Source organism: Natator depressus, chromosome 1, assembly GCF_965152275.1.
Source record: "Natator depressus isolate rNatDep1 chromosome 1, rNatDep2.hap1, whole genome shotgun sequence".
In the NCBI taxonomy this organism is placed as follows: domain Eukaryota; kingdom Metazoa; phylum Chordata; order Testudines; family Cheloniidae; genus Natator; species Natator depressus.
Window position 1 is genome coordinate 146679607 of NC_134234.1, and position 26355 is coordinate 146705961.

The window sequence follows — 26355 nt, forward strand, 5'->3', positions numbered from 1 at the left end:
TGTTCTTTCAAAACAATGGGGATTGAAATCCAGTAATAAGAATTTCATAAAGTATTGAAGAAGATATAAGATGCTTCAGTATAATACAGCATTCCAATATAACAAAATATTGCAAAGTTACCTTTAGACTTGTAATTAACTATATGATTTCAAAAGAGACTAAGCAAGTCTTAATTTTTTTAATATTGATAGGGAAAAAAGTTATTTATGTAATGCAAAGATAGCACTGCCCAATAAAACTCATCAGTGATAGAGGTGTTTAGTCCATACTTTGGGACTTTTTAATAAATTCAGTGCATTACAGGAAGAATAAACCTTGTAGATGCAAATTTAAAACTATCCAGTAATTTCTTTCCCATTCATAAATAGCCTTTCCCTCTTGATGGAATTGTGAAATTCATCTCATTTTTGCTAATCAAAATTAGGCATGTCACCTCTGGTTATAAAAAAAAAAAAGTCTTTCTCAAATGACCTCAATCATGACTGAAAATTTACTATCAAGACTGGATTTAGGGGACACAAGCTGCTAAAGGGGAAGATTGAGTTGCCTCTTCCTTCTCTGGTGTGGCTGGATAGAGAATTCCAGTCACCATATCAGTTCTGTTTTGGACAACGATGTGTACATAGCAATAAACTCAGACTTAGTCATATTAGTTAAAATGACACCAAATACACAACATAATAATGAAAGTAAATAGTCCCAAATGATGTAAAGAAACAAAATTTAAAAAAATCATATAGAAGTATAAAATTTTCATGAATTGTGCAAGAAAATATTTTAAGAGTAAAAATCTACAGATTTGTAAAGACATAGTCAACTGCTATTATCTAACAAAGAACAAGAAAAAGTATTCAACAGCAGAAAGCATATTGGAGGATGTGAAAAAACATGGTAATTCAATGTATTAAATAAAAATGCAACTGTCACTTCTAATCAGTGTTTTTAAGGCTCATTCAATTAGAAGAAAATTATTGTTTTGCAACTTTAGGACAAACTGCTGTAAGCAAAACTAACTAGAAACTTTACTTTTGGACTATACTGAATGTGATTGTTACCTTTTGTAAAAAGGAATTAATGTGTATTTCATAAACACAGTGCAATTTATTTTGCTATTTCTAGTTTTGTGTATGTGATTCATGTATATATAATAAAGAGAACTCTCACATTCCCACATAAATCTGAAGATTTACAGACATCCATTTTTTAGGCTTAGTTAATAACATACTGCTAATATTCAGATGAGAAGATGTCAAGTGTAGCTGTCAAAATGTTTTAAAATAATTTTAATAAACTCTAACAAAATTACTTCAGAATTACCCAGGTACTGTTCTGTGGGAGAAATTTTCTAGAAGAGCAAGTAAAACACAAATAGCAAGCAATATGAATTGTTGAATATATATTAGGGCTAAATTCTGCCAAAAAATAACTTGCATGGGAAATTTGCACATACCTCAGAGAGTAGAATTTGGACTTTAGAAGTTGCCTTAAGAATCTTGCTTTTGTTGGCACACAAGAATAATTAAGCAAAGAAATATGACAACTAGTGCATATCTGCTAGTTTTAGCATGAATCCAAAGGCTGAGTGAATTTAGACACTTAAGTGTAATAGTAACCTAGAAATATACTCCCTAGGTTTAAATTATCATCATGTAGTAGTATTTATGGGGGTAAAAAAAGGAATATAAGAATACCACTTCTTTTGATGAGTATTATTTACATTGATATAATATCACTAATATCAAATTACATACAGAGAGCCTGATTTTCAAAGGTCTTAAAGCATCTGCAGCTCCCATTGACTTCATTGGAATTTGTGGATACTCGACATAAAATCTCCATTTTCAGTTATTCAGTAAATCACTTGAACTTCATGTGCTGCACTGGCTACCAATTGATTTCCAGGTGATTTTTTTTAGCAAGATGATAATGAATGTTGAACACAGAAATAAGGGGCTAAATTTTGTCCTGAGACATGTTTTCTCTATGTGGGGTTTGCCTAGAAAAATCCAAGCATAAAATTTAGCCTATTGTGTTTATTTCATTACATATGTGCCACCACTGGGGTGGGAGGAAAAGAGGACACATCTTTTTACTATTCTATGATCTCCCACTCAAGGTGGTTTCAAGTCCTGTGCACTTTTATTCCTGATGTGCCTGTTTCATCATCTTTAATATGCATTTTCAACATATCCAAGTTATCATCCTCTCCCAGGATGAGCTTTCCATAGTTGCCATTTGCTCTCAGACATTATTCTGCTTAATGTACTGGACGTGTATTTCTATGTAAATTGTCAAAATGGGAGTAAAGAAAATACTCAATGGATTTATTTGAAACTCTTTTTTGTTAATGAGAGGGGATACTGTTGTATTCCTTTTTTCCCTTACTTTCTACCTTATAGCTACATTTAGGCTTGGCAGAACTCAATTTTTTTTTATGTATTTTCAACAAATAATATCAATATTCATCTTAAAGCATTTTTAATTTTTTATATATTTACATTTTCACAGTTGCACAAAATTATGGGTTTTAAGCATTGTCATTGAGATATAAAATGCTTTATGACTGTTCAAACACAAGTGTCAACATCACATGTCAAAATGTACAAAGTAAACATCCTTAAATTAATCTCTTATAAATTCTCAAAAGCAGCATTTTTCTCACTTTGCCTATCTGCACATTTTGATATTCAATAGAAAATTTTCATTGGCTTGTGTGTGTTTGGTAAAATCAACATTTACTGACAAAATGTAATCCTTCCAGACCTAACCACACTACATATTGCTGTCCAAAATAGTGAGAGAACTCTCAGAGATATAGAACATTGGTGGCTTCATACTGGATAATATTTCAGCAGTAACATCTCTGACAAATAATCACATCTCTACTACCTGTGCTAAAGAGAATCAACCCTTAAATAACGACACTTGTATTCTTTTGGCTGCACAAAAAACTGGGGTCAAGTGAAATCTGGGGAGCAAAAATATTCTGATTTGATACTAATGTATCCTAATTCTGTGCAGCACACTGACAAAAAAAAAGTCTGAAGTTTCTTGTTATCATTACATTGAATTAATGAAGTTCCAGCAATCTCAATCACAATGTTAGCTGTTTATGCAGAATTTTACCAGCCTATCATACTACATATATTCACTGTGATCACACTGAAGTTCAAAGACTGTCTTTGAAGCAAGAGACGGATTACAGTTTTGTAGGGCTCTGAGCCAGGACAAGTGGGAGCCCCTCCCCACCCCTTCAATCTGCAGTCCCCTGCCAGGGAGTGGGGTCAGGGCGTGGGGGCTTGGCCCACTCTGCCAGCCTGCTGCTCCTACCAGGGACCTGGGGGCTTGCCCCACTCCCCCTGCTCAGTGCTCCGGCCAGGGACTTGGGTTGCGTGTGGGGGCGCCCATTTTTCCAGAGCCCCCCAATTGGTCTGGGCCCCGTTGAGCTTGTGGCTAATCCACTACTGTCTGAAGAACTTACACAACTCAGTGATTTATCATAGATCACTTTCAATTAGTAGGCTCTTTATGGCACAGACCTAATGTCACTGGGATCTCAATAAGGAAAGGAGGATCTCCTAACTGGCTTACATTTTCTTTTTTAATACTTTCCCTTTATTTATGTGTGTTTCACTGTTGGCTTTATTTGGTGATTTGCTTTTGGAGGTAGTATGGAAAGTCTCTGAGGAATTACTTTTTAGTTGAAGTCAGCTTGCATTTTAATGAATAGCTTGAGTGCACCACTTATATGATTAGCTTTGCATTTTTAAAGTGTTTCACAAACACTAACTAATTAATCCTCACAACATCCCTGTGAGGTAGGTGAATATTATCCTTATTTTTTTAAAAAAATTGCACAATGTAAACCTCTCATCAACTCAACTGTTAAGTGAGTTGCCAAAGGTCACACAATGAGTCAGAGTTAAAGCCAGAGCTGTGAGCAGTAAACAAGGACTTCCATTTTGCCTAGTCCCATATTTAAACCATTAAAACATGTTGCCTCTCATAAATTTCATTACCTACTGTAAAAAGCTAGTCATATTTTACATGGGTGCTGTCATTGCCATTCTAAACACAGCAAGTTATGATTCATCATTATGAAGAGAAGAAAGCTAAAGAAAAGTTACATTATGCACATGAAATTCCATTGAATAACTGCAGAATTCATTTCATATACAGATATTAGTGGATGGATTCTTGTGTACAATAAGCAGCATTTTTAAATCTAACCTTATTTAAAAATATTTAACTATCTTAAAATTATGTTATAGTGATTGGTGGGTTTAAAAAGACTAAAGAAGTCAATAAAAATAAATTTTATTGACTAGTTTAAATAATTATACCTTATTACCTTATTTAACTACTTCTCCATATTTTGTCACAGAAAATATCACTTTTATTGTTTTCTTAATACAGTTTTAAGAGTGTATACAATTCCTGTGTTAACGTGCATGGTAGATTACACAAACTGCACAATGTAAACAGAATATGCATATATAGATAACATGTATGCCCTTACAATCCATTTCCTTATTAAAGGTACACATTCATTAGAAAAAAAAGACCAGTTTATAAGATACAGTGTCTCTTGCACCAGCTTATTGTCAAATTTTAATTATATTTGATTGATCACAATCATTAAGTTTAATATTAAACGTAATAAGCTTACCAGAGTAATCAGCTGGAACAAGAGTTACTGTGTAAACAAATTTTAATATTTCTTTCATTATTTCTGTCAATTGCCCATATATCCCCAGTGCTATTCTTTACATAGAATTTTAATCAAAAAGATAAGCATATGCTTTGAGAAACTTAGTGCACGGAAGAAAGGACTTTTTGAAACAAAAATTGTGCATCATCGCTTATTTGTTGGACAAAGATTTCTATTGATCTTGCCCAATATTTGTAAAATAAAGCATATTTTAATCATATATGCATCTTTCCATTATCCTATGGATATGACCCATCTGTAATCAAAATGCAGTAACACAAAATTTCAAAGTAAGTATTTTTGTGGAAATGCCTGTTTGCTGCTATAAATTCTGTAACAGCACATCATGTGAACAACTTCTTTGGTATCAATGATTATTTTCATGAGTAAAATTCCCCATATTATATAAAATCAAAGCCCAGAAAGAAGCGAGCACAGAAGTAAAGATCGGATGACAAATACTGACAACCATAAGGAAATTTTTTGCATATTGTACAAGTTGAACTTTGAGATGAAATGAATATGTTGCATGGTGTCTGTTTGGATTAGGTATCTAAAACAGTGACAACTTTCTCCTCCCCAACCCTTTATTATCCAGGTCTTGAAGTAACCATTATACCTTACGTATAATTAAATTGTTCATAACCATTATGAAGAAAAAAGATATTTTATAAACGGATGGTTTCACCCTCTGAATTAACAAAATACAATTTCTGAGTAAAAATTCCTCTGATATTTGAAGTGTTTGAAGAAAGGCCACGCACAAGTAGTATAAGAAGAAATTCTGCAATCTCTTCCTAAGTGGGTATATTATACACTATGAATAAATAAAAATCAGAATTAAAGTTTGCATGGGATGGTAGTTTGAAAGTAATGCATTTTGTTTCTGAAGTACATGTTTACTGAATAAAATAAATGCATGGCAATCTGACAGGTTTAAACTGGTAATGTTATGTAAAAACAATGAAGCAACAAAATCAACATGATTTTTTCATTGCTAAGTTTTCTGTCTTTGGCCAATTTTAAGGGTATTTTTAGAACAAAAGGAAACACAAGCTCTTTCATATTGGAATATAAAATTTCTCCCACTTGCTGACAACAGATTTTTTTTATTAGAAGAGTTGACATTGCACCTAGAACTCTCATTGTTAGTAGGATTCTATTAGCAGTTGCAAACATATAGGTTTGCCAGTAACAACTCACAATTTGTGCATAGTTGAGTCTTCGAAACTGAGCAAATTTGCTCTCAATATCTCGCCAGCGCTTGCTGAGCTGTATCAGGGTTGGCTCCACTGCTTTTGCAGCCCCATTCTTAGACAAGCGATCAGCTTGCCTGTGCACCGCATTCAGATCTTCTTTCTTCTTCTCCAATTCTCCATCAATTTCCTAGTGAGCAAAACCAATACATGGCCCAGAGCAATTAGCTAACTAGATTAATCAATTTCGAATTAGCAAAATACGTCTGTCAGAACTTTCATTTCAAAGATTTTCCACTTTATTGTTACAATCAAAAATGTACAGCCAAGTCTTATTTTACATGTAGACAAAACAAACAAAACTAAGATTCAAGAATCTTCCTGCTGGCTGGCTTTTGAGACACTACTAATTAGTGTACACTGAAATCTATTAACATAGGCCAACAATCTATTTTTTCTACTTCTCCCTAGCACTGTGATGGGCAATTGGAGAGATCACTCTTACCTATTAGGGTTAACATATTAAGTACACACAGCTGTTTAGAGGGTGTGCAAATAGATTAGTTTACTTCTTTTTCTTTGTGGGAAACTCAGAGAATGAAGCAAAGGAAGACGATGCAAAATAAACCAGAAAAATCTTTTGACGATATGTGAATAAATCTATGGAATTTTGACAGTGACACATGAATGTTTTGATGAAAATGAATGTGCTAATATGAGAAAGAGGTCATCCATATACCGATAAGTCATTTGTTCATCTGGAACAAAGATACATAAAGTCAATTACAATTTTTACTAGAAAACACTTGATATTTCTTAATACAGTGCACACTGTCTGTTATTGATACAATATTTTATTTAGTGTGTTTTATACCACTTGCATGACATTCAGTATAACATTTACAAGAATACAAGAAACAATATCTACAACAAAAGAAATATGTCAGTTTACTCAGACTGTCAATATGTATGCTATAAAACAAGAAAATAAAGTACTGCTGTATTTGTGTGTGTGTATATATGTAATATAGAGATTTGTTGTATTTGCTGTCTTTTAAATGAATAAAAAACAGTGTGCCAAAAAATCTACCATCATCATCCCAAAACAACATTACCTTTAGCTTCTGTTCATCTTTGGGGTCTGGTAGACTGGCTAACTTTTTCTCAATGTCATCCAACCATTTCAATAGGTCATCAGCCTGCCTCTTGTACTGATACCACTGATGAGAAATCTCTAAAGCCTTTTTTCTTCTTTGAGACCTCAAATCCTGTTCACAGTGCAGACATTATTAGAATATCAATAAAAGATTTACAATATACATGTTGGCATGTGTGTATACTGTAGGAAATAAATGAAAAATACCTAAGGACATTAGCTCAGTTTTTAAATTAAATTCTGATAAGATTAACTGAACACAGTAGTGTATTTTCCTGAATCTATCATAGGAAACTTTTACTATTGAGGGAGGCTTTATAAGTCAGTCATGTTTACATGCTGAATGATTTGTTGAGGAAATTCACCAATATTCAGAGAAGTTATGACTGAAGTACTCACTATGACTTTGATGGGTCTAACAGTCTATTCTCACGCAAGAATACACTAAGTTTAAGGTATTGCCTAATTCTAACTTGTGCATACAATATTGCAAAGGGTATTTCATGATGCAATAAAGATTCAGATTTTTGTTTTACTTTAATGTTACAAAAGGACAGAATGTGGAGTTCAGTGAACACTACCTGTATTATTATTGTTACTTTGTAAATGGTTTACTTACCATTAACAAAAATGTTACTTTATTTCCTATACGTTTTATATGAAATAATACTCTGCTTGAATTTGCTTAAACTGTTCAATATTCCATTGAGTTTTATCTGTCAAGGCTGAATGCCTTTATTGAGTCCCCCCCCAAAAAATCAATCACACCAGTCCTTGTAAACACAGCCCATAATGATCTGGTCAATAGCATAGATCTGAATGCTGCTTTATCATAATTAAAGGCAATACATTACAGTTCTGCAAACGGTTCTCTTAGTTCATCTCAGTATAAATTATGAATTACATGCACGTGGTTTGGTTTCCTCAAAGGAAAACCTTCAAGTTTTCACTAAAATATATAGAACACCATAAGGTCTTCAGGCATCCTTTTAGAGACCTCATAAAAAGCTGTGAAAAATTGAGAAAAATCCACCTGGAAAGCAAAGATGCTATTTTGTTAATAAATAATAATCAAGTGCAAGCATGTCAAACCCCCAAAGCCAAAGAGAGCTTAGTGATGACTATTGAGAGCGGTGGGGAGGGTGAAACCATAATGGTTTTGATAATTTGGATTCAAACACTCTCTCAGTGATAAGAACTTAGGAAATGACAAACTGGATCCATCCAGTGGCGCATTGTGTCCAGTCACCTGTCTCCTATATTGACTAGGAGATGCTTCAGAGGAAGGCTCAAGAACCCTACAGCAGGCAGTGACTGGATGATCTGCACCTGGGGAAAGTTTCTAACTTCTAACCCCAACTTAAGTAACGGTTGTCTTAGATCCTGAAACGTGAGGGCTTACATGATCATGTATCATTTAAGAATTAATATCCAAACAACAATTTTTTCTTCAATCCCTGGCTGACCCCTGATAAAACCTTAAATAAATAAATAGCTCTTGGGAAGAATCTACACATGTTTTTTGTGGGACCTGGTCCTTTCTTCTACGAGTCAGCATGATTCAATAACTTAGTTCCCAAAGTTACCTTGTTCTTCCATGGCATCTCACTGGAACACAGCTTTGATTTTAAATTACTATAGGTAACAAAACAATCTTGATGCACAATATGGCATAGTGATTTGCCAACTCAAGCAATAGCAATGAAGAAAAGGAACCTGCATTGATGGGTTTTAAGTTAGGCACTAGAAGGTGGTGTGATTAATCATGAATGCCTTTCCAATGCAAAACAACTCTCCCTACAGCCCAAAAGTGGGTGCCTTTCATGCTATATGGTTCCTTGAATGCATTGCCAGTCTTTTTAATTTCTTCTCCAGGGACCCAGGTGCTTACTGCCTATTAAGCTTGTCATCTTGAGCAATTAGGCTTTGCTACTAGATTGTTTACGGGCACAGTTACCGGGTGGATGGATCCCCAGCGCTGATCAAAAGAGCATTTGGCTGAGCTGTGGTGCTCTGGAATTCAGCCTCTTGGTTGCCAGATTCAGTGAGGCCTGTGACCCTTTTAGCACCTCAATGCCAGATAGCAAGGCACTCTCTGGTGTGTAACAGTAAATCTCAGCTGGCCTGACCAGCTAAATAAAACTCACACACTGTTGTCACAATATTCATTTAAAATGTGTCTTGTAAAATATCAGGCAAAAACTACCATCACAGTGGTCATTAATATCATTGTGAAATTTATGTAACACTGTATGTGAAATTATGGATACTTTCTGATATTATGTTTCCAAGACTGTAATCAGGCCAAGAAGGCAAAACTGTTTTTCTCCCCCAAAAAAGGAGAAAGGCAAACACCACTTTAGCTCAATTGCAAATCGAGCCAGGTGTGAACGAGACAAGGACAATAAGCTATTTATTCACATCAGAGCTTGCAGGAAGATCTTTCTTACTGTAAAACACAGGAGACTGCAAAACAAATGTAAGGGGACTGTTGTCCCCTTTCTAAAAGTCAGTGGGGGTGTTTTGGTTGGCTAGTTCCCAGTACCAAAAGAAAGGGGAAGGGTCGATGGGAAATCAGAACCCAGAGACTGATAGTCTCCAGCAACAATGGGGAGAGGCCAATGCTCCAGGTCAACCTGATTGACAGGGCGGGCAGGCTAATCAGCGAGTCAGGAGGCTGGGGGGTCCCGTCCTCTGGAATTGCCTGGATCAGACAGAATGGGGCCGAGTTAAGGAGAAAGCAGGAGCGTGAGTAGAGCTGGGGAGCCGGGTCGTGCCAGCCAGAAGGGACAGAAAAGCAGCCCAGGAAGCAGGTCAGTGCTGGGAGCAGAGTCACAGAAGCAGCCCACAGAGCAGACCTGTGCGGGGGTGGGGGAAGAGCCAGAGGGGCCAGGGAAGCAGCACAGGGAGCTGGAGGCAGAGCATCAGCAGTGCTGAGGCAAAGTAGGGCTGGAGCTGGGGCTGGAGCAATCCGGAGCTGGGTGCAGTGAGCAGCAGGAGAGAGTGAGAGACCCCCTGGGCTGCGGGCCCAGTGCAGGGAGATGCCCCCACCCTAGAGGCCTTGTAGGCCAGATTTGGAGGGGGATTGTAACCCCAATGTGGTGGAGGCAACACTGGAAAGAAGGGTCCTGCCACCTAAAGCCTGAGGGCGTGGCCACCACTAGAGCAAGGATCCCTGCAGCACAGCCAGAGTCTAAGAAGGAGGCCTGGGACTTGTGAAGAACAGACTGAACTTTCCTTACATTGCAGAGACCCTGGTTGTGATCTCCCCATGCCACAGAGCAGGGTTCTGTGTTTTCCTTTAACCTTTCTCATGTTTTCCTTCTTTTTTTTTTTAATTGATTGCTGTTTAATAAATTGTATTTGCTTTGAACTGTATGTAATGATCAGTGGGTCAGGGAAGTGTCCAGTGCAGAGAGAGCACTCCGGAGTGGAGATACCCTAGCCCCTACTCTAAGTGACCACAACAAGGTTGGGGGGCGAGCCCCTCCCCAGGAATCCTGGGCCCAGCCTTGTTGGAGTTGCAAGGACTCTTCCACACAGGAGAGTGGAAGGGGAGCCCTCGAGGTCAGGCAGGCCTCTGGGTAAAGGAAGTGGGAGCGAGGACTCAGATCCTTTCGCTAACCTGTTTCACCAGGGTAGTGTATAAGCCAGGAAAGTTCCCCACAATAGCAGGACCATTCCCCCACTTACACAAACATGGCGTCAGCTCCCTAGTGGACTGGACACAGAAAGCTGAGTCCTCAGAGAGCTTCCTGGCTTTGAAGACAAAGATAAACTTGGGGGCCATAAGAACCTGTTGAAAGACTTTGGGGTATCAATCACCTGAAAAAACAAAGCAGCCAGCGCTTTGTATCTGTGAAAGATGGGACCGGCTAAAACAGGCTGGTGAATGCTCATAGCTTGGTGTGAGTAAGAAAACTCCCACAGGCAAAGCTAGTTCTTGCTAGAATTAAAAGTTTTAGACATTAGAAAGCGTGTTACTTTTTTTTTTTTTTGCAATTCTGCAATGTCTCTTTCACTCTTGCTCAAAATCACTTAAATCTCTGTTCTTTGTTAATTAAGTTATTGTTAGTTTTACTAATGCTGTGTGTTAAGGTGCCGTGTATAACAGCAGAGCTAACAAGCTGTTCTATGTAGTGGCTCTTTTGAGGCAGTGAACTTGCTGTTATCTCTGAGTGTCCACTAAGAGGGACTAGCCACCGCAGGGGAGATAGTTTGGGGAAACTAAGATCTGGAAGGGCTGTTGGGGTCACCTTGCAAGAAGTAACTGGGTTGATGGAAGCCAGGGTCAGACCATCGTGCTGGAAGCAGGCTGCTAACGTCAGGGCTCTGAGACAAAGCTGCACAGCACAGAGGCAGCCAAGATTACATGGCAGACAGTGAGAGAATCTCTTACTGGTCTGGGTGAACTCCTACAGCGTCACAAGGGTCCAACTATCTTAGCATAGTTATGCAAAATACAATGTTCTAGCACTGCCACTAAAATCATACAGTGACTGTAACTGTCAGATAGTTAAGGCATACAGTGCTAGCAAGATTTACTGTTTTTGTTCAGTACAAAAGTTAAACTGAATGAATGAAAAATCCCTCAAAATTAACATTATTTATGACAAATGATTCTAACTAAGGTCAGGGGACTAAAGGGCAGTAGGTGAAATATTTACAATGTATGCTGAGTTATAAAAATATAGTTAGGCAACTGAATCCTTCTAGTCTAATTGTCAACAATCACCTGAGTGTAAAGTTACAGTGTTCTAGGGACAAAACATTACTTTTTAACTGAGATGTTTAAAATAACCTTTTTTGTTACCCATCAAGATATTGAAAACATTTGACCAGAAATGTGGAAGCAAATATGTACATACAGTAGAACTATTTAAAATTATTAGGCAGCAAAAGAATAATTGTTTCATTTATCCAAGGAAAATACTGCCCTGCAACAAAAAATAATGTGTTATTTTAGGAAACGGGTTCACAAATTTAGCTCCTATACCTTGAGAGCATTATGTTTAGTCTGCAACAGCTGTTGCTTTATCTTTATTTCCTCTCGTTTTCTCTCATCTGTGATGCTTTTCTGTAGAGTGTCTCCCCTTTGCAGTAATTCTTTTACAGTACCCTCATTGTCTTCACTCTGATTAAAAAAAATAACAGGTATAACGTGTATTTCAATCTAATTAGTAACTAAACACACCCTAGGAGTAACTAAACACATACATAAAAATCCTACACACTCACAAGGGAAATACTCACCTTGTGTGTGTGTGTAACCCACACACCTTTTGGGTGTGGTGGTATGTCCCATCTAGTGGCACTGAGACCACTGAGAGAGAGTTAAATGAGTCTGCTCTACAGCCTTAACTAACAGGCAGTTGGCTTTTAGCTCAGGCTGTAGAGGCTCATGCACTAAGCTCCAGAGGTTCAATCCCACTGACCGATGAGCAGGATCTGTCAGTGCTACATGCGCTTATAGTTTTATACAAGAGATGAAATGTTTTTATTAACTACAGTACCAAAAATGTGTAAAACTCCTGAAAGGTGTAATTAAAGCAGGACTTGAAAACCTGCAGATGTCTGAGATTAGATTTCATGCAATGTCCAGAAGTTATGACTATTTCAAAAAGTTTTAAAAAACATTTCTCTCCCCACATTAAAAATATCCCTTCTTTATTAAACAATAAACAAAAGTACATTTCTAAACCATGGGTTATACCAATTGATGTGTTTTAACAATCCTTTGTTGAAATTCTGACTTTAAAAAAAAAGTGCACAGCACCACAAAAGAAGAACACAAGAACCCCAAGCAGTAGTTCTTTGTTAAATCTTCAGTAGGATGAAGTTGATTCAAGGGTGAATGTTTCTAGAATTGAATAATCACTATTCATGGTAAATAGACCAACACTGAAAAATGAAAACAGACCTTTATGGAAGCAATCTTTGAAAATACCTCTTAGATTTTCTATGGAAAAGGTAAAGTCAACCTGATGCCACTAAACTTGGGGATTTTATCATTGGAAATCTACTTTACCTATGTACTAAACTAAATTCTTTAAAAAAGACTTTGGGGGACAATGGGCCTTTGACAATTTACGCCAGCTGAACATCTGCCCTGGCAGTAAGCTTGCTGCATTCCAAACAGATGACTCTAATGAACACTGTTGTAAAATGTTAGTATTGTTGTCTGTAAAAAAATAAACAGCTGTGTTAACACTGATTTCAGAATTAACATCAAATGACTGGCTTGAAACATCTGTTTAAAAATATATAATGCTCCACACTTCCTCGTAAGTGACAGGCATTTGATTTTGCTGAACAGACTGCTCAATCCATGGAGAGAGGGTCAGACATATACAGAAAGACCATTATTACTGGCCACCCACAGAGTGGCACATTGCCTGAAAAGTAGGGTTGCCAACCCTCCCGGATTGGTTGGGAGTCTTCTGGAATCTGCCTTGATCTGCTGGTGGCTACTGAAACCAATCTGGAAGATTTTAGGCCCCTAAAAGTCAGGTCAGCGGTGCAGCAGGGCTAAGGCAAACTCCCTATCTGCCCTGGCTCCATGCGGTTCCCGGAAGCAGCCAGTTCCTAGGTGCAGGGGTTGCCAGGGGGTCTCTGCGTGCTGCTTCCCCCACCCCTGAGCTCTGACTCTGCAGCTCCCATTGGCTGGGAACCATGACCAACGGGAGCTGCACGGGTCATGCCTGCAGGCAGGGGCAGCACACAGAACCGCCTGGCCATCTCTGAGCCTAGGAGTCAAACAGGCCGGTTGCTTCTGGGAGCTGCCTGAGGTAAGCTCTGCCCAGCCGGAGCCCACAGCACCTCCTGCCCCAGCCCCGAGCCCCCTCGCACCCAAATTCCCTCTCAGAGTCCACACCATGCACACCCTTCTGTACCCCCTAGCCCAGGCTCAGCTTGGAGTCCCCTCCCACACTCCGAGCCCCTCGGCCCCACCCCCAGCCCTCACCTCCTCCCACACTCCAACCCCCTGCCTCAACCTAGAGAAAGTGAATGAGAGCAGGGGAGGTGGCAACAGAAGGAGCGGGGATGGAGGAAGCGGGGGACAGGGCCTCGGTGAAGGGGTAGGGCAGAGCAAGGGTGTTTGGGTTTGTGCAATTAGACAGCTGGCAACCCTACTGACAAGAGCCTGAAAGTGGGTCCCAGTCTGGTATTCCTCAGGATAGTACTAGTGGCAGTGTACCACATTGTTTTAAACCCTTTTAATGTTGAAGCTCCTTCATCTACTGTCCTAATGGTATCCATTGTATAAAAATAGCAAATCCATTTTTAGAAAATGTATTGGTGAATCATTTGTGAATGGAAAAAAGGGCTAAATGCACTTCAAATGTTATTTTCAATAAATAATATGACCAGATGTATGTAGAATTCGTTGGTGCACATCAAAATCATATATTGTTTCTTCATTAAATGTTTGAACCTTAAACTTGAATTTGTCTACACTGAATTTCTTCTTTCATTGCATTGTCCAATTGACTAGCTTTTCTACAACAAACTGACAATACGCACACTTTTCTACTACAGACAATTAAATGTTTTCTGGGAATTTTGCCACTTCAATTTTCACTCCCTTTTTCATCTCATTGATAATTATATTAAATATCACTGGTATTAGTACAAAATCTGTAGCCTGCATTGCAGGTTTGCTCTACAGTATTGATAAATACTCAAGTTAATACAAATTGTTTCTTTGTGCAATACCTAACCATAAACAAATGTCACTAAAACTAAAGTATTACTCAGAACAATAAATGCTAAACTGGGCCTACTGAGTTCATAATAAATCAGTATAATTAGAATTTGTCTAAGTCCAGTGTAAAGATCCAAATGCAAAGGTTTCTAATTTCTGCCCCAGCTTTTTTATTCATTTCCAGTCCTAGTTCATTCATACTTCCATCACAACCAATTTACCATATCTTTATTGAAGTCTTCCTCTTTCAGATTCACCCCTTGCTGAATTTCAGCCTCCAGTGGTTCAAGCAATTTTTGTATATCAAAGTTAAACTGCTCCAATTCCTTCAGAGGAATGAAAGGCTAAAGAGAGAGAGAGAGATTGGCAATTTAAATCACAAACTTAATATTTTTATTAGAAACATAAACCAAAAGGAGACATCTGCTTTACCCCCTATTGCTAAACTAATAGCACACGTTATGTTTCCAGCTATGTTATAAAACATGTTCAACATAACTAGTCAAAGTATCTAAAGATGCCAGTAAATATAAACATTTAACAATATTGGAGTAAATGAATATTAAAAGAATGTAATAATTGTATGGTGACTGAAGACAAAGACAAAATAAGTCCTGATCTTCCCTCATTCATATTTTCAAAAAATGTTCTGGTAAATGATATTATACAACACTTTTCTAAAAAATTAAATGTTAATGCTGTTTGACCAAGTCCAGTCTGTCAGAAAGTACTCACACAGTAGCAAGCAAAACATTCACATTCAGGTGGCTAACCACATACAATTACCTTAAATTGAGAATAATTACATGGTATTTGTTTTACTACTCTTAAATAATTTCTCTGTCACAAAGCAGGGCCAAAGGATCATATGATTGTTATACAGTACCTAACTTATCTAATACACAACTGATACACCTACATAGATATTTCTGTAATGATATTTTTTTAAAACCTCATAAATAAGGCTTGCATTTCAAAAAAGTCACTGAGAAATTTATCAAACACAGGCAAAAAACTTGGCTACTGTCTTATATAAATCATCATATTTAATCTTATTACCACAGTCTTTAATTTTGAATATAAAAATGAGTAATGGCTACTTATGAACCACAATAAACAAACTTTGCTTTTGTTTTCTTTTATGCAGCATTTGGGAAAAATTGATGTATGAGTGCATATTTACAATTTAATATAAATTCATGAGAGTATTCCAAAAGTTTATTATGAGATAAAAATATCAAACGATTAACAGACTAAGCTTTCTGTGTTTAGCTCTATAAACACTTGATACTTTCTTGATGATTCTTGCATAAAGATTTGACTTTAAAGTAGCTTTTTAAATGATTGATACTTTCAGATGCCAGATGCAAAGTTACCCACTTGTTATAGTCAGAGTATTATGTACCAGTCAAACCTTCCCTTATACCCCCCAAGAGGAGGTACATTCAATTGGTATTATCTATACCACAATAGCAATATGTTGCGAGATCACCACAATCAAAATAAATTCAGTAAGACACATTATTAGGGATAGGTGCTGGATTAAGAAAAACAATAGACTTGGAGTCTATTCCTGGCTCTGCCATTTAACTGCTGTATGACCTGGGGCAAAATTCACTTCACCTAACAGTGTCTCTGTTTCCCCTGACACACTTTGCCTTTCTTCTCTATTCAGCTTGTAAGTTCTTTGAGCTCTCAGTATGTGTTTGTATAATGACTAGCACAACAGGACTCTAATCTTGGGCTTGGGTGTCTAGGTAATACAACACCACTGTCATAAATATAAAGGGAAGGGTAAACCCCTTTAATATCCCTCCTGGCCAGAGGAAAACTCCTCTCACCTGTAAAGGGTTAAGAAGCTAAAGGTAACCTCGCTGGCACCTGACCAAAATGACCAATGAGGAGACAAGATACTTTCAAAAGCTGGGAGGAGGGAGAGAAACAAAGGGTCTCTGTCTGTCTGTATGCTGCTTTTGTCAGGGATAGAACAGGAATGGAGTCTTAGAACTTTTAGTATGTAATCTAGCTAGGTATGTGTTAGATTATGATTTCTTTAAATGGCTGAGAAAAGAATTGTGCTGAATACAATAACTATTTCTGTCTGTGTATCTTTTTTGTAACTTAAGGTTTTGCCTAGAGGGATTCTCTATGTTTTGAATCTAATTACCCTGTAAGGTATCTACCATCCTGATTTTACAGAGGGGATTTCTTTACTTCTATTTACTCCTATTTCTATTAAAAGTCTCCTTGTAAGAATACTGAATGCTTTTTCATTGTTCTCAGATCCAAGGGTTTGGGTCTGTGGTCACCTATGCAAATTAATGAGGCTTTTTATCCAACATTTCCCAGGAAAGGGGTGGGTGCAAGTGTTGGGAGGATTGTTCATTGTTCTTAAGATCCAAGGGTCTGGGTCTGTAGTCACCTAGGCAAATTGGTGAGGCTTTTTACCAAACCTTGTCCAGGAAGTGGGGTGCAAGGTTTTGGGAAGTATTTTGGGGGGAAAGACGTTTCCAAACAGCTCTTCCCCAGTAACCAGTATTTGTTTGGTGGTGCTAGCGGCCAATCCAAGGACAAAAGGGTGGAATATTTTGTACCTTGGGGAAGTTTTTGACCTAAGCTGGTAAAGATAAGCTTAGGAGGTTTTCATGCAGGTCCCCACATCTGTACCCTAGCGTTCAGAGTGGGGGAGGAACCTTGACCACCACAAATAATAATAATTATATTTTCATTGATCATGATACAGTTGCACTGTGGCAATTGGGCTCCATCCTGCAAACTTGTTTTTACATAAGAACTCCAACACCACAACTGAAGTATTCATGTGAGTCTTTGTAGAGTCAGGTCCATTGATTTTCTTACTACTTTCTGCTTTTGTATTTTGTTCAGCATTAGTTCCAGCATTTAGTCCAACATGTTCCTGATGACCATGGTAACCCCAAAAGCCAATTAATGCTTTCAAAACTGTTAGTTTAAAAAAAAAGGGTAAAGCACTACTGACTGGAGATAACAAATATCTTTTAATTTCATTTCTCATTTAGGGGGTTGATGGAATTCTCACTCAACAAGTTTGATTTCAGCTGGGGCTTTGTTAGCATAACCGTGAATAGAATCATTCTTTGTCATGATTTGGGAAATTCAACCACTATTGTATGTTTTTTTCCAGGAGTTGCAACAGAAATATATACCATTTTTTGCAAAAGGATTGTATATTGATTTAATAAAACATAAATCCATTATTAAATATTGTTGACATTAACAGTTACATGAGTCATATCTTAGTTATTATATTTTGAGTGTTGTATAAGATATACTTTTACCACCATTATTTTAACAGCATGCAATGTTTCAATGATTCTAAAAATCATACTTTACTAAATAGATATAGGGGAGACCAAAAATAAGCAGAAAGATGCCATTAGCAATTTTAGCACTGAAGGTTTCTTGGGCTCAAAAATGTTAAAGAACTGTAGAATGATTGACTTCAGGCATTATGTTTCTAACACATTGGGCTTACCAGGATTTTACCACGAAATACAGAATTATGCTCAAACCACTCAACAATTGAAGTGGAAGAATTGTTAAACAAATCAATAGTTTTCCCTCAAATGCTTTGAAGATTGCTTTAAAACTATTTAAATTTCATCAAAAGAAAGACCAATAAAGAAAACAAGAACAGGAAATACAGAAACATGATTAAATTGTGCAAAAGCTGACAAGGAAAAACTGAAAGAGGCAAGGAGAAGGAAGTGAATGAAATGAAAAGGCAGAACCTTTTCTGAAATGCACAAATATATATATATATATATATATATATATATATTTTTAGTAGATCCTGACATAATATATTTAAGATGTATATTAAAAAAGTATACAATTATTGCCATATCTTGGTGAGTTTATAACAAATAAAATCACATGTGATTCCTCACCCTCTACTTACACAACTCATCAATTTCTACTTGACTTGTTCTTGAGAAAATTTCAACATCCTCAATTTATACTGAGTAAATACTCAGTATACTATTACTTAGGACATATAGTTTTTCAGTCCATGAATCCCAAAAAACTTCATAAAGGAAAGTATCATTATCTCCATTTCACAAATGGGGAAACTGAGGGGTAAGGTCATATGTCCAAGTTCACAGAGCAGGTCAGTGGCAGACCCAGGACTAGAACACCAGAGTTTTGACTCCTAGCTCTGTGCACTATCTAGTGGATTATGCTGCCTTACTAATTTCAGTTGGAGTTGTGGGTGTCTAGCCCCCACTAAAGTCAGTTCCTTTAATCAAGGACAGTGAACTATATAATAAAATAATTACTTTAAAGTCATTTACTCAATATGTAGAAATGTTCTGTGCAATTGTCGCAGCATTAAGACATCTCATGTATAGAACAATAATGTAATGAACTATTTTTTTAATGTTATGCCCCTATTTAGCAACATCATACTATGCCCCATTCAGTAATGTTTTCAGATCTTTATTTTGTATCTGTTGCAATGAGATCCCTGCAGTGCAACTTTTGGGGATGTGGATTACCTTTTGGGCTTGTGGGTAAGAGAGATTCTTTGAGTGGAGTCCTTCTGGCCTTTCTGCATGACTCGCACAATTTCACCTTGCATTTTAGATGATGTTCTAAGCTAGACCACCATGCTGAGAGTGAGGCTGAATTACCAGCATTTGGTGAGACCCTGGTATACACATGTATTCTTTTCAATGTGTCATCCTGGAAGGACTGTGAGATTGCAATATTATTCTCATAAATAATCAAAAATAATTATATCCTTCCTTAGCAAAGGTAAATAATGTATAAATATTTCTTGCTCTGTTTGCTACTGCATTGGTTGATGAGATGACCTGTAGTTTGCCACTCTCTGTGTTCAGGTGTGTGGGTTTTTTTCTGCTGTTTGGACTCAGGTTCAGTGTACCTTCTATTCAGAGCATTCACTGGGTCTATCAAATGGAAAGTCTTGTAGTAATTTGAATTTTAGCATTTGATTTTCCTTCCATTTAGGCTGCTTTAAAGTGAGTCATCTTCTGAAACCATGTCATGTAACAATGGTAAAGAATCACAGAAAGAGTAAATTTCATGTAGGACTGAACACGGAGCTTTATTAAATATGGGGAGAGGGGGATTACTCAGTGTCAAATACCCTGAAAAGCTTCTCCATGGGAGGGGCTTGAGGACTAATCTATCTGGCTTCCAACAACAACTTTACACACAAACAAAAACCCACTGTGACAAAGTTCCTCCTCTGCCCTGGTAGGTCCTACGCTTATTGGCGGATTTTCTCACCTCAGAGGTTCACAGCAGCCCTCAGTTTGGCCACTTTCGTGGCTCAAATCTGCCATTCACTCACTTAGCCTCATCACTGGTCAGCATGGGGAAAGGAAGAAAAACAATCCCCGCAGTCTCTGCTGATCCACCTAGTGGATCGGGGAACAGGCCAGAGACCTTCCCCTCTGGTGGAACTCACAGTCCAGGTCAACTCCTCCGGTATCAAGTAGGGAGTTGGGGGGATGGGGGAAACCTGGGCCCGCCCTCTACTCCGAGTTCCAGCCCAGGGCCCTGTGGACTGCAGCTGTCTACAGTGGCTCTTGTAACAGCTGCGTGACAGCTACAACTCCCTGGGCTACTTCCCCATGGCCTCCTCCCAACACCTTATTTATTCTCACCACAGGACCTTCCTCCTGATGTCTGATAAGGCTTGTATTTCTCAGTCTTCCAGTAGTACGCCTTCTCACTCTCAGTTTCTTGCACCTCTTGCTCCCAGCTCCTTGCACGCACCACAAACTGAGGTGAACTCCTTTTTTTAAACCCAGGTGCCCTGATTGACCTGCCTTAATTGATTCTAGCAGCTTTTTGATTGGCTGCAGGTGTTCTAATCAGCCTGTCTGCCTTAATTGTTTCCAGAAAGTTCCTGAGTGTTCTGGAATCTTCCCTGTTACCTTACCCAGGGAAAAGGGACCTACTTAACCTGGGGCTAATATATCTGCCTTCTGCCACTTTCCTGTAGCCATCTGGCCTGACCCTGTCACACCATCAAAAAAATAAACAGCTCTCTGAATTTAGGATTTGGTTACTTAGCATATGACTCTGTGAGAAACTCATGTGAGTATTCCGTCATAGGACATAAAAAGTCAATTTTGTTTTCTACTGCACAAACAGAAATGTCTTGTCATGGATTAGACAAGTTAGAGAGGCATCATGGTCCAGTGGATAGGGCACTAGACTGAGGCCCAAGACAACTGAGCTCTAAATCCTAACTCTGCCACTGACCTGCTGTGGGACCATAGGCAAGACATATCACCCACCTGTACCTCTGTTACCCTCACACTTTTTGTCTGTTCTTATTTTCTTATGTCTTTGTCTATTTACATTGTAAGCTTTTCATGGCAGGGCCTGTCTCTGTGAGACTGTATGGCACCTAGCACAATGGGTACCTGATCTTCTTTGGGGCCTCTAAAATCTACTCTAGTATAAATAATAAGAATACAGTTCCCTTCTAGAACAGTAGTGAGACTGCATGCAGGCATGTGGATCTCACTATGAGAAAGATGTTGACTAACTGGAGGTAACTCAGAGAAAAATTACAGAAATAACTAATGTATTACATTGACTTATAAGGCAAGATTACACAAAATAAATGTGTTTAGGTTTACGTGACTACTTATTTGACACAAGTATGTGAATGGTACAAACACCCAGGCTGAAGAGGAATGGTTTAGTTTGTAAGCAGGAGTAATTGGATAAAAATGAGCACAGGAAATGCAGGTTAACAGGAAACAGTGAGGTCAAGTTGATTGTAAAATAGCTTTCCAAACAAAGTGGGGAATCCCCATTACTTCAGAAATTAAGTGCTCAGCCAGAAAAAAGCACTTGATCCCATACTGAAGAGAACAAGTCTACATTTGGAGGAAGATGAACACATTTTTTATAATAGGTCCTTTAGTATTTCAATAAATTAAAGATGTAAATATTTCCTATCAGCCCAATAACACTTGTACCATAATGACCAAAATGAAAAAAAAAGTGATTAGAAGTTGGACCTACTTTTCACTAGGCCATTTAGAGTCTCCTCTTAAGCTCAGGATGATGTTGACCAGTATAGTAGGGATAGGAAAAAATACTGATTATACCAGCATTCTGAAAGCAGTTACAAACTTTAGCATTGCTTATTAGTATGTTAGAACATTTTCTCTATGTATTCAACATGCATCTTATGGTACAGCTGTGCAGTATGTATCAACAGAACTTTTTTTGACTCAGTGGCATAACCTTATGTTGAACTTATTTTGCTATATATCCACACACAGCACTTACGATTCATTTCCTTTAAATTCATAATGTTCACAATTACTGATGGGAAAGTAAATGTATTTTTGAAAAAGTACACACATTTGCTGTTGTGTAGTACAGCAAAGGAAAGACGTAGTTAGGTCAAACAAGCTAACATACTGACAACAATTGTGTTCTTGGTCAGAGAAGACTATGAAATAACTTTTACACATCTTTGAAGAGTGACATAATTGGAAATCACTCAAATAAAAATGTACGATTGACTACAGAAATAATAAAACCAGGAAATTATTAGCACTTGTTGAAATGAGGTATGCTTTGATTCCCCCCCCTCCCCCGGCCCGCAATAGAGTATCATGTTCAAATAGCTTTGGGGTCTAGTCTTCTATTGATCTGTGAGGAAGCCATGAGCTCAACTCTCATGAATTCTGAACAAATCTCTGCCTCCTAATATCAAAGGGAGACTTCATTATTAATTCCTAAAACAGGAAGCTATAAAACAAACTACAGCAATTTTGAGAAGCCCAGAAACATTTTTCCATAGATTTTATATTTAAGATTTTTTGTGAGCTAACACTGTCATAAAAGTCCTGAATTGCAAGATGCAAACTGAAAGTTACTGTTAATTTCTTGATTCTTCAATATGTGACTCAATAACTTGTGAAAGACAAAACAGAATAATAAAGAGCACACTTTAGTATGCCATAATTACTACATTTAAAGTTCTCAAGGAATCAAACACCAAAGGAAACCAACTCTGCATTATTTCATATTTTCTTTCATGGTAATGCATCTTTTCTTATGACCAGTGACTTCCATTTTCAACAGCAAACTATAATAAACCTCGGTATGGCACAATGAATATGTTGGTTACATTTTTCATTGGTCTCCCACTAGGATGGATGAAGAAGAAATGCCCCTGCTGATTCTGTTAGATTTCTTAGCTGCCTTTGATATCATCAGGTGCTGTTGACATGGATGCAGTCCCTGGTAAATACAGGTGCTGTCACTTAATTTCCTCCATTTTGTGTTTATAAGAGAACTCAGAGGGTAGTGCTGATCCACTGCCACAAGAGATCTCTCTAGTGTGGCACTGTGAGGTTCTATTCTGTCACCATATGCAGACCCAAATACTTCGCAACAGCTAAGGCTATGTTGACCCATAAGTTCTATACTTCAGCAATTGCTTTCCAAAGAGGTATGCACTGTACTTAATATTCAAGACAAAGTCACAAAAATCTATTATATTACAAAATGAAAACCTCTATATTTTATTACCAGGAAGACTCAATGAAAAACAAAGCATCCTTTAATTCACAGTCAATTATTCTATTGTATAAAGATGAAGACAAAATGTGGAAGAGAGATATAGCAATGTAGACTTTTGTATAAAGCAGAGGATAGATCATTCCACAAAATCTCAGGTTAACATACCTTGGGTAGACACAGTATATCCTACCTCGATACAGAATTATTTTTGAATGCAAGGGCATTCTCCTTCTCTTATATTTCTGACACTCATTCAAGATATAAGGCTAAATTCAGATCTGGGATACAGGGTTAGGGGTCCAGTGATGTCAAGAGGGGAGGGTCACTGATGAGAACTTAAAACAGAATTTGGCCCAGATCATCTCCCTTTCACTTGAACATGGAGGGGCCAATCTTGCCTGGATCTCTCCCCTTCCATGTGGAAATGACCCTGGGTCCTCCTCTGTGCAATTGTTTCTCCTCCCTTGGATATCACAAAAGCCTCCCTGTGGTGTTTGGAGGTCCATGATAGCATGACAGCAATAAAGTCTGGTTTCCAGGAAGCCACCGGTACTGGAGCCAGTGCAGAGGCACCAGACCTTGGTAACAATAAGCCCTACCCTACAGCAGATCTTTGTGGATTCCCAGGAATCTCTCATGTTTGGCAGCAAGCCTCACAGTCCTTTCAGCCAGGGGAAAAATTCCACGCTCCCAGTGGGGCTTTTGAAATGAGAGTAAAACTATGAATGATAAACTCCTATGTCTTGATTATTATTTTATATTAATTTTTCACTAGAGTGAGGATTTTAACTTTCTTTAATTGTTTTATGCTTTATTTTTTCCCCAGATAAAAAAACAGTTTAGCCCATTGGTAATATAATAGTACTGTATTTATATAGTGTCCTAACCACCATCAGATTTTTAAAATCTCTCTCCCTTTCCTAAGCCCCATTACTTAAAATGCCTGCAGGCCTTAATGACTTTAAATCCACTTTAAATCATCTAAAAAGCAAACATGATTATAAACTAAAGAGGTAAAAATCCTATAGCATAATAGTTTTAATCAAAGATGAATTTAAACAACTCTATACCAAGCAGCTCTGTGGTACTGAACTATGATGATATATTAACAATTAAAATAAATCCTCTGCCTTAATGCAGGTACATATTTAAAACAGTCTTACAAAAAACTCACATGTATATAGCTTATTGTTATCACTGCAAGTTTTTGTTTTGCTTTTATTTAATACCAAAGGAATAGATAACGTTTATCCAATTTGCCTGGAGCAAGGGGCAGCAGATCATTGCAGCTTGGGAGGAAGATTGTGACTCAGAATTACAAACTCCCTCTTGGTTCTTCCACATGGGAGGAATAAACTGTAGCAAGTCTAACCTCAGCCAGAACATGTTTCCTGACACGGTGGAGCAGCTACAACAAATGGTTCATTCGGGTTTTGGGGAGGAGAGAAGGTTCCATCTATTCCTTGCCCTTGCATTTCCACCTGCCCTGAGTAGGAGATGTACTCTGCTTCCTCTTCCATGCTGCTACCTAGGATGCATGATGGTCTAATGTGGATTAGGTAATTTTTGAGCCATGTTCCACACAGGGACGGCTCTACCAATTTTGCCGCCCGAGCAGTCACCACTGAATTGCCGCCGCCGCAACAGCGGCGGAGCTGCCGCCCAAAAGCCACCGCTGCAGGAAGAGCGGCAGAGCTGCCGCCGAATTGCCACCGCGGGACACGGACTGCTACCCCATTTTGAATGCCGCCCCAAGCACCTCCTTGGAAACCTAGTGCCTGGAGCCGGCCCTGGTTCCACACCACACAGACCCAGCCAAAATGTGACTAAACATTACCTCTTCCACATTAAGCCCATGTTCAGCAAAGTACTTAAACCAGCACCTAACTTTAAGCGGATGAGTAGTCCAAGTGAAGTTGCTGAAAATATAAATAACTTTGTTGAGTCAGAGTTTGAAAGTAGAAGACTGGATAAATGTAATTGAAAAAAATCATACGAAGAACAAGGTCATTTTAAGTTGTGGGAAGACCAAAAGTCATAGGAGTTCCAATGGTGATATATATGCTTAAGAAATAATTATTCCACTGCAATAGTCTATAACTACTAATTTGCACTCCGGGGTGAAATTCTAGCCCCACTGAAGTGAGGCCAAGTTTTCACTCCTTATAATTTAAAAAGGTAGAAGATGTCTCTCTGTGTTTAATAAACTTTGTTCCTCAGTAGATACCTTGTGTGCTTTGTTTAATTCTTGAATACATTTTAAAATATGAGTTACAAGCTCGTGAAAATACTTATCCATGAAATGGTAACAGAATAAACATGAGAAACTCCTCCTCCACCCCCACCCCCACACCAAACAAACACACACCCCAACTCACTTTTCCTTCCCACATTCTTAATATTTACATTTTAATTATGTATCTTTTTATTGTTCCTTTGAAAAATGTGTTTGGGGGGGAATGTGGTTCCCCCTATGTAGGACCATGCACCTTTCGTAAAGCACCACTTAGCATGCGTCTCCACATGGGAGCAGTTCCTCCTACCTTTCCACTCTTAATTCTTTGTGATATGGCTGAAAATCGCTGGTTGAGCTCTGACACTTTAGGCTCTATTACTTTCCTGCAGTGATCTCCACGGTTTGTCATCAAGTCTACTGCCTGGTCACGCACAGAGTCCACCTTTGGATGCATATCATTCAGCTCAGCCTTTAAGCGCTACAGTCCATGAGCAAGAGACAGGGCTTGAAGTTAGTAATAAATGCAAAGATAGAGTGAGAGAGACAGTGTGCAAATAATAGGAAGCAAAACCAAAAAGCAAATTTAGATAACTGTGTGAGCATTCACATATAATTGGGGAGCTCCGGATAGATAATCTATCCTGATAGTGTAGCCCTCAGGTTTAGAGAGGATGTATGTATCCACTTTAGTAATGATCTACACTAGCACTTATTGGAAGATGATGGAGAACATATTTCCAGCTTTTCTCTAGACAGGCTGTTAGTTTTGGTAAACTCCGATT

The 26355-nt window shown here is 38.0% G+C and overlaps 1 protein-coding gene across 6 annotated transcripts in view; it reads right to left on the bottom strand.

Moving 5' to 3' along the window:
* Window positions 1-26355, bottom strand: part of DMD (dystrophin) — a 1886383-nt gene that overhangs the window by 1073986 nt on the left and 786042 nt on the right. For all 6 annotated transcript variants that reach the window (XM_074968560.1, XM_074968534.1, XM_074968525.1 and 3 more), the window contains 5 exons: window positions 25881-26051; window positions 14991-15113; window positions 12061-12198; window positions 7024-7176; window positions 5916-6098 (listed from right to left, as the gene is read on the bottom strand). In XM_074968560.1, the coding sequence (XP_074824661.1) occupies window positions 5916-6098; window positions 7024-7176; window positions 12061-12198; window positions 14991-15113; window positions 25881-26051 (768 nt within the window). The remainder of the gene's footprint in view (window positions 1-5915; window positions 6099-7023; window positions 7177-12060; window positions 12199-14990; window positions 15114-25880; window positions 26052-26355) is intronic.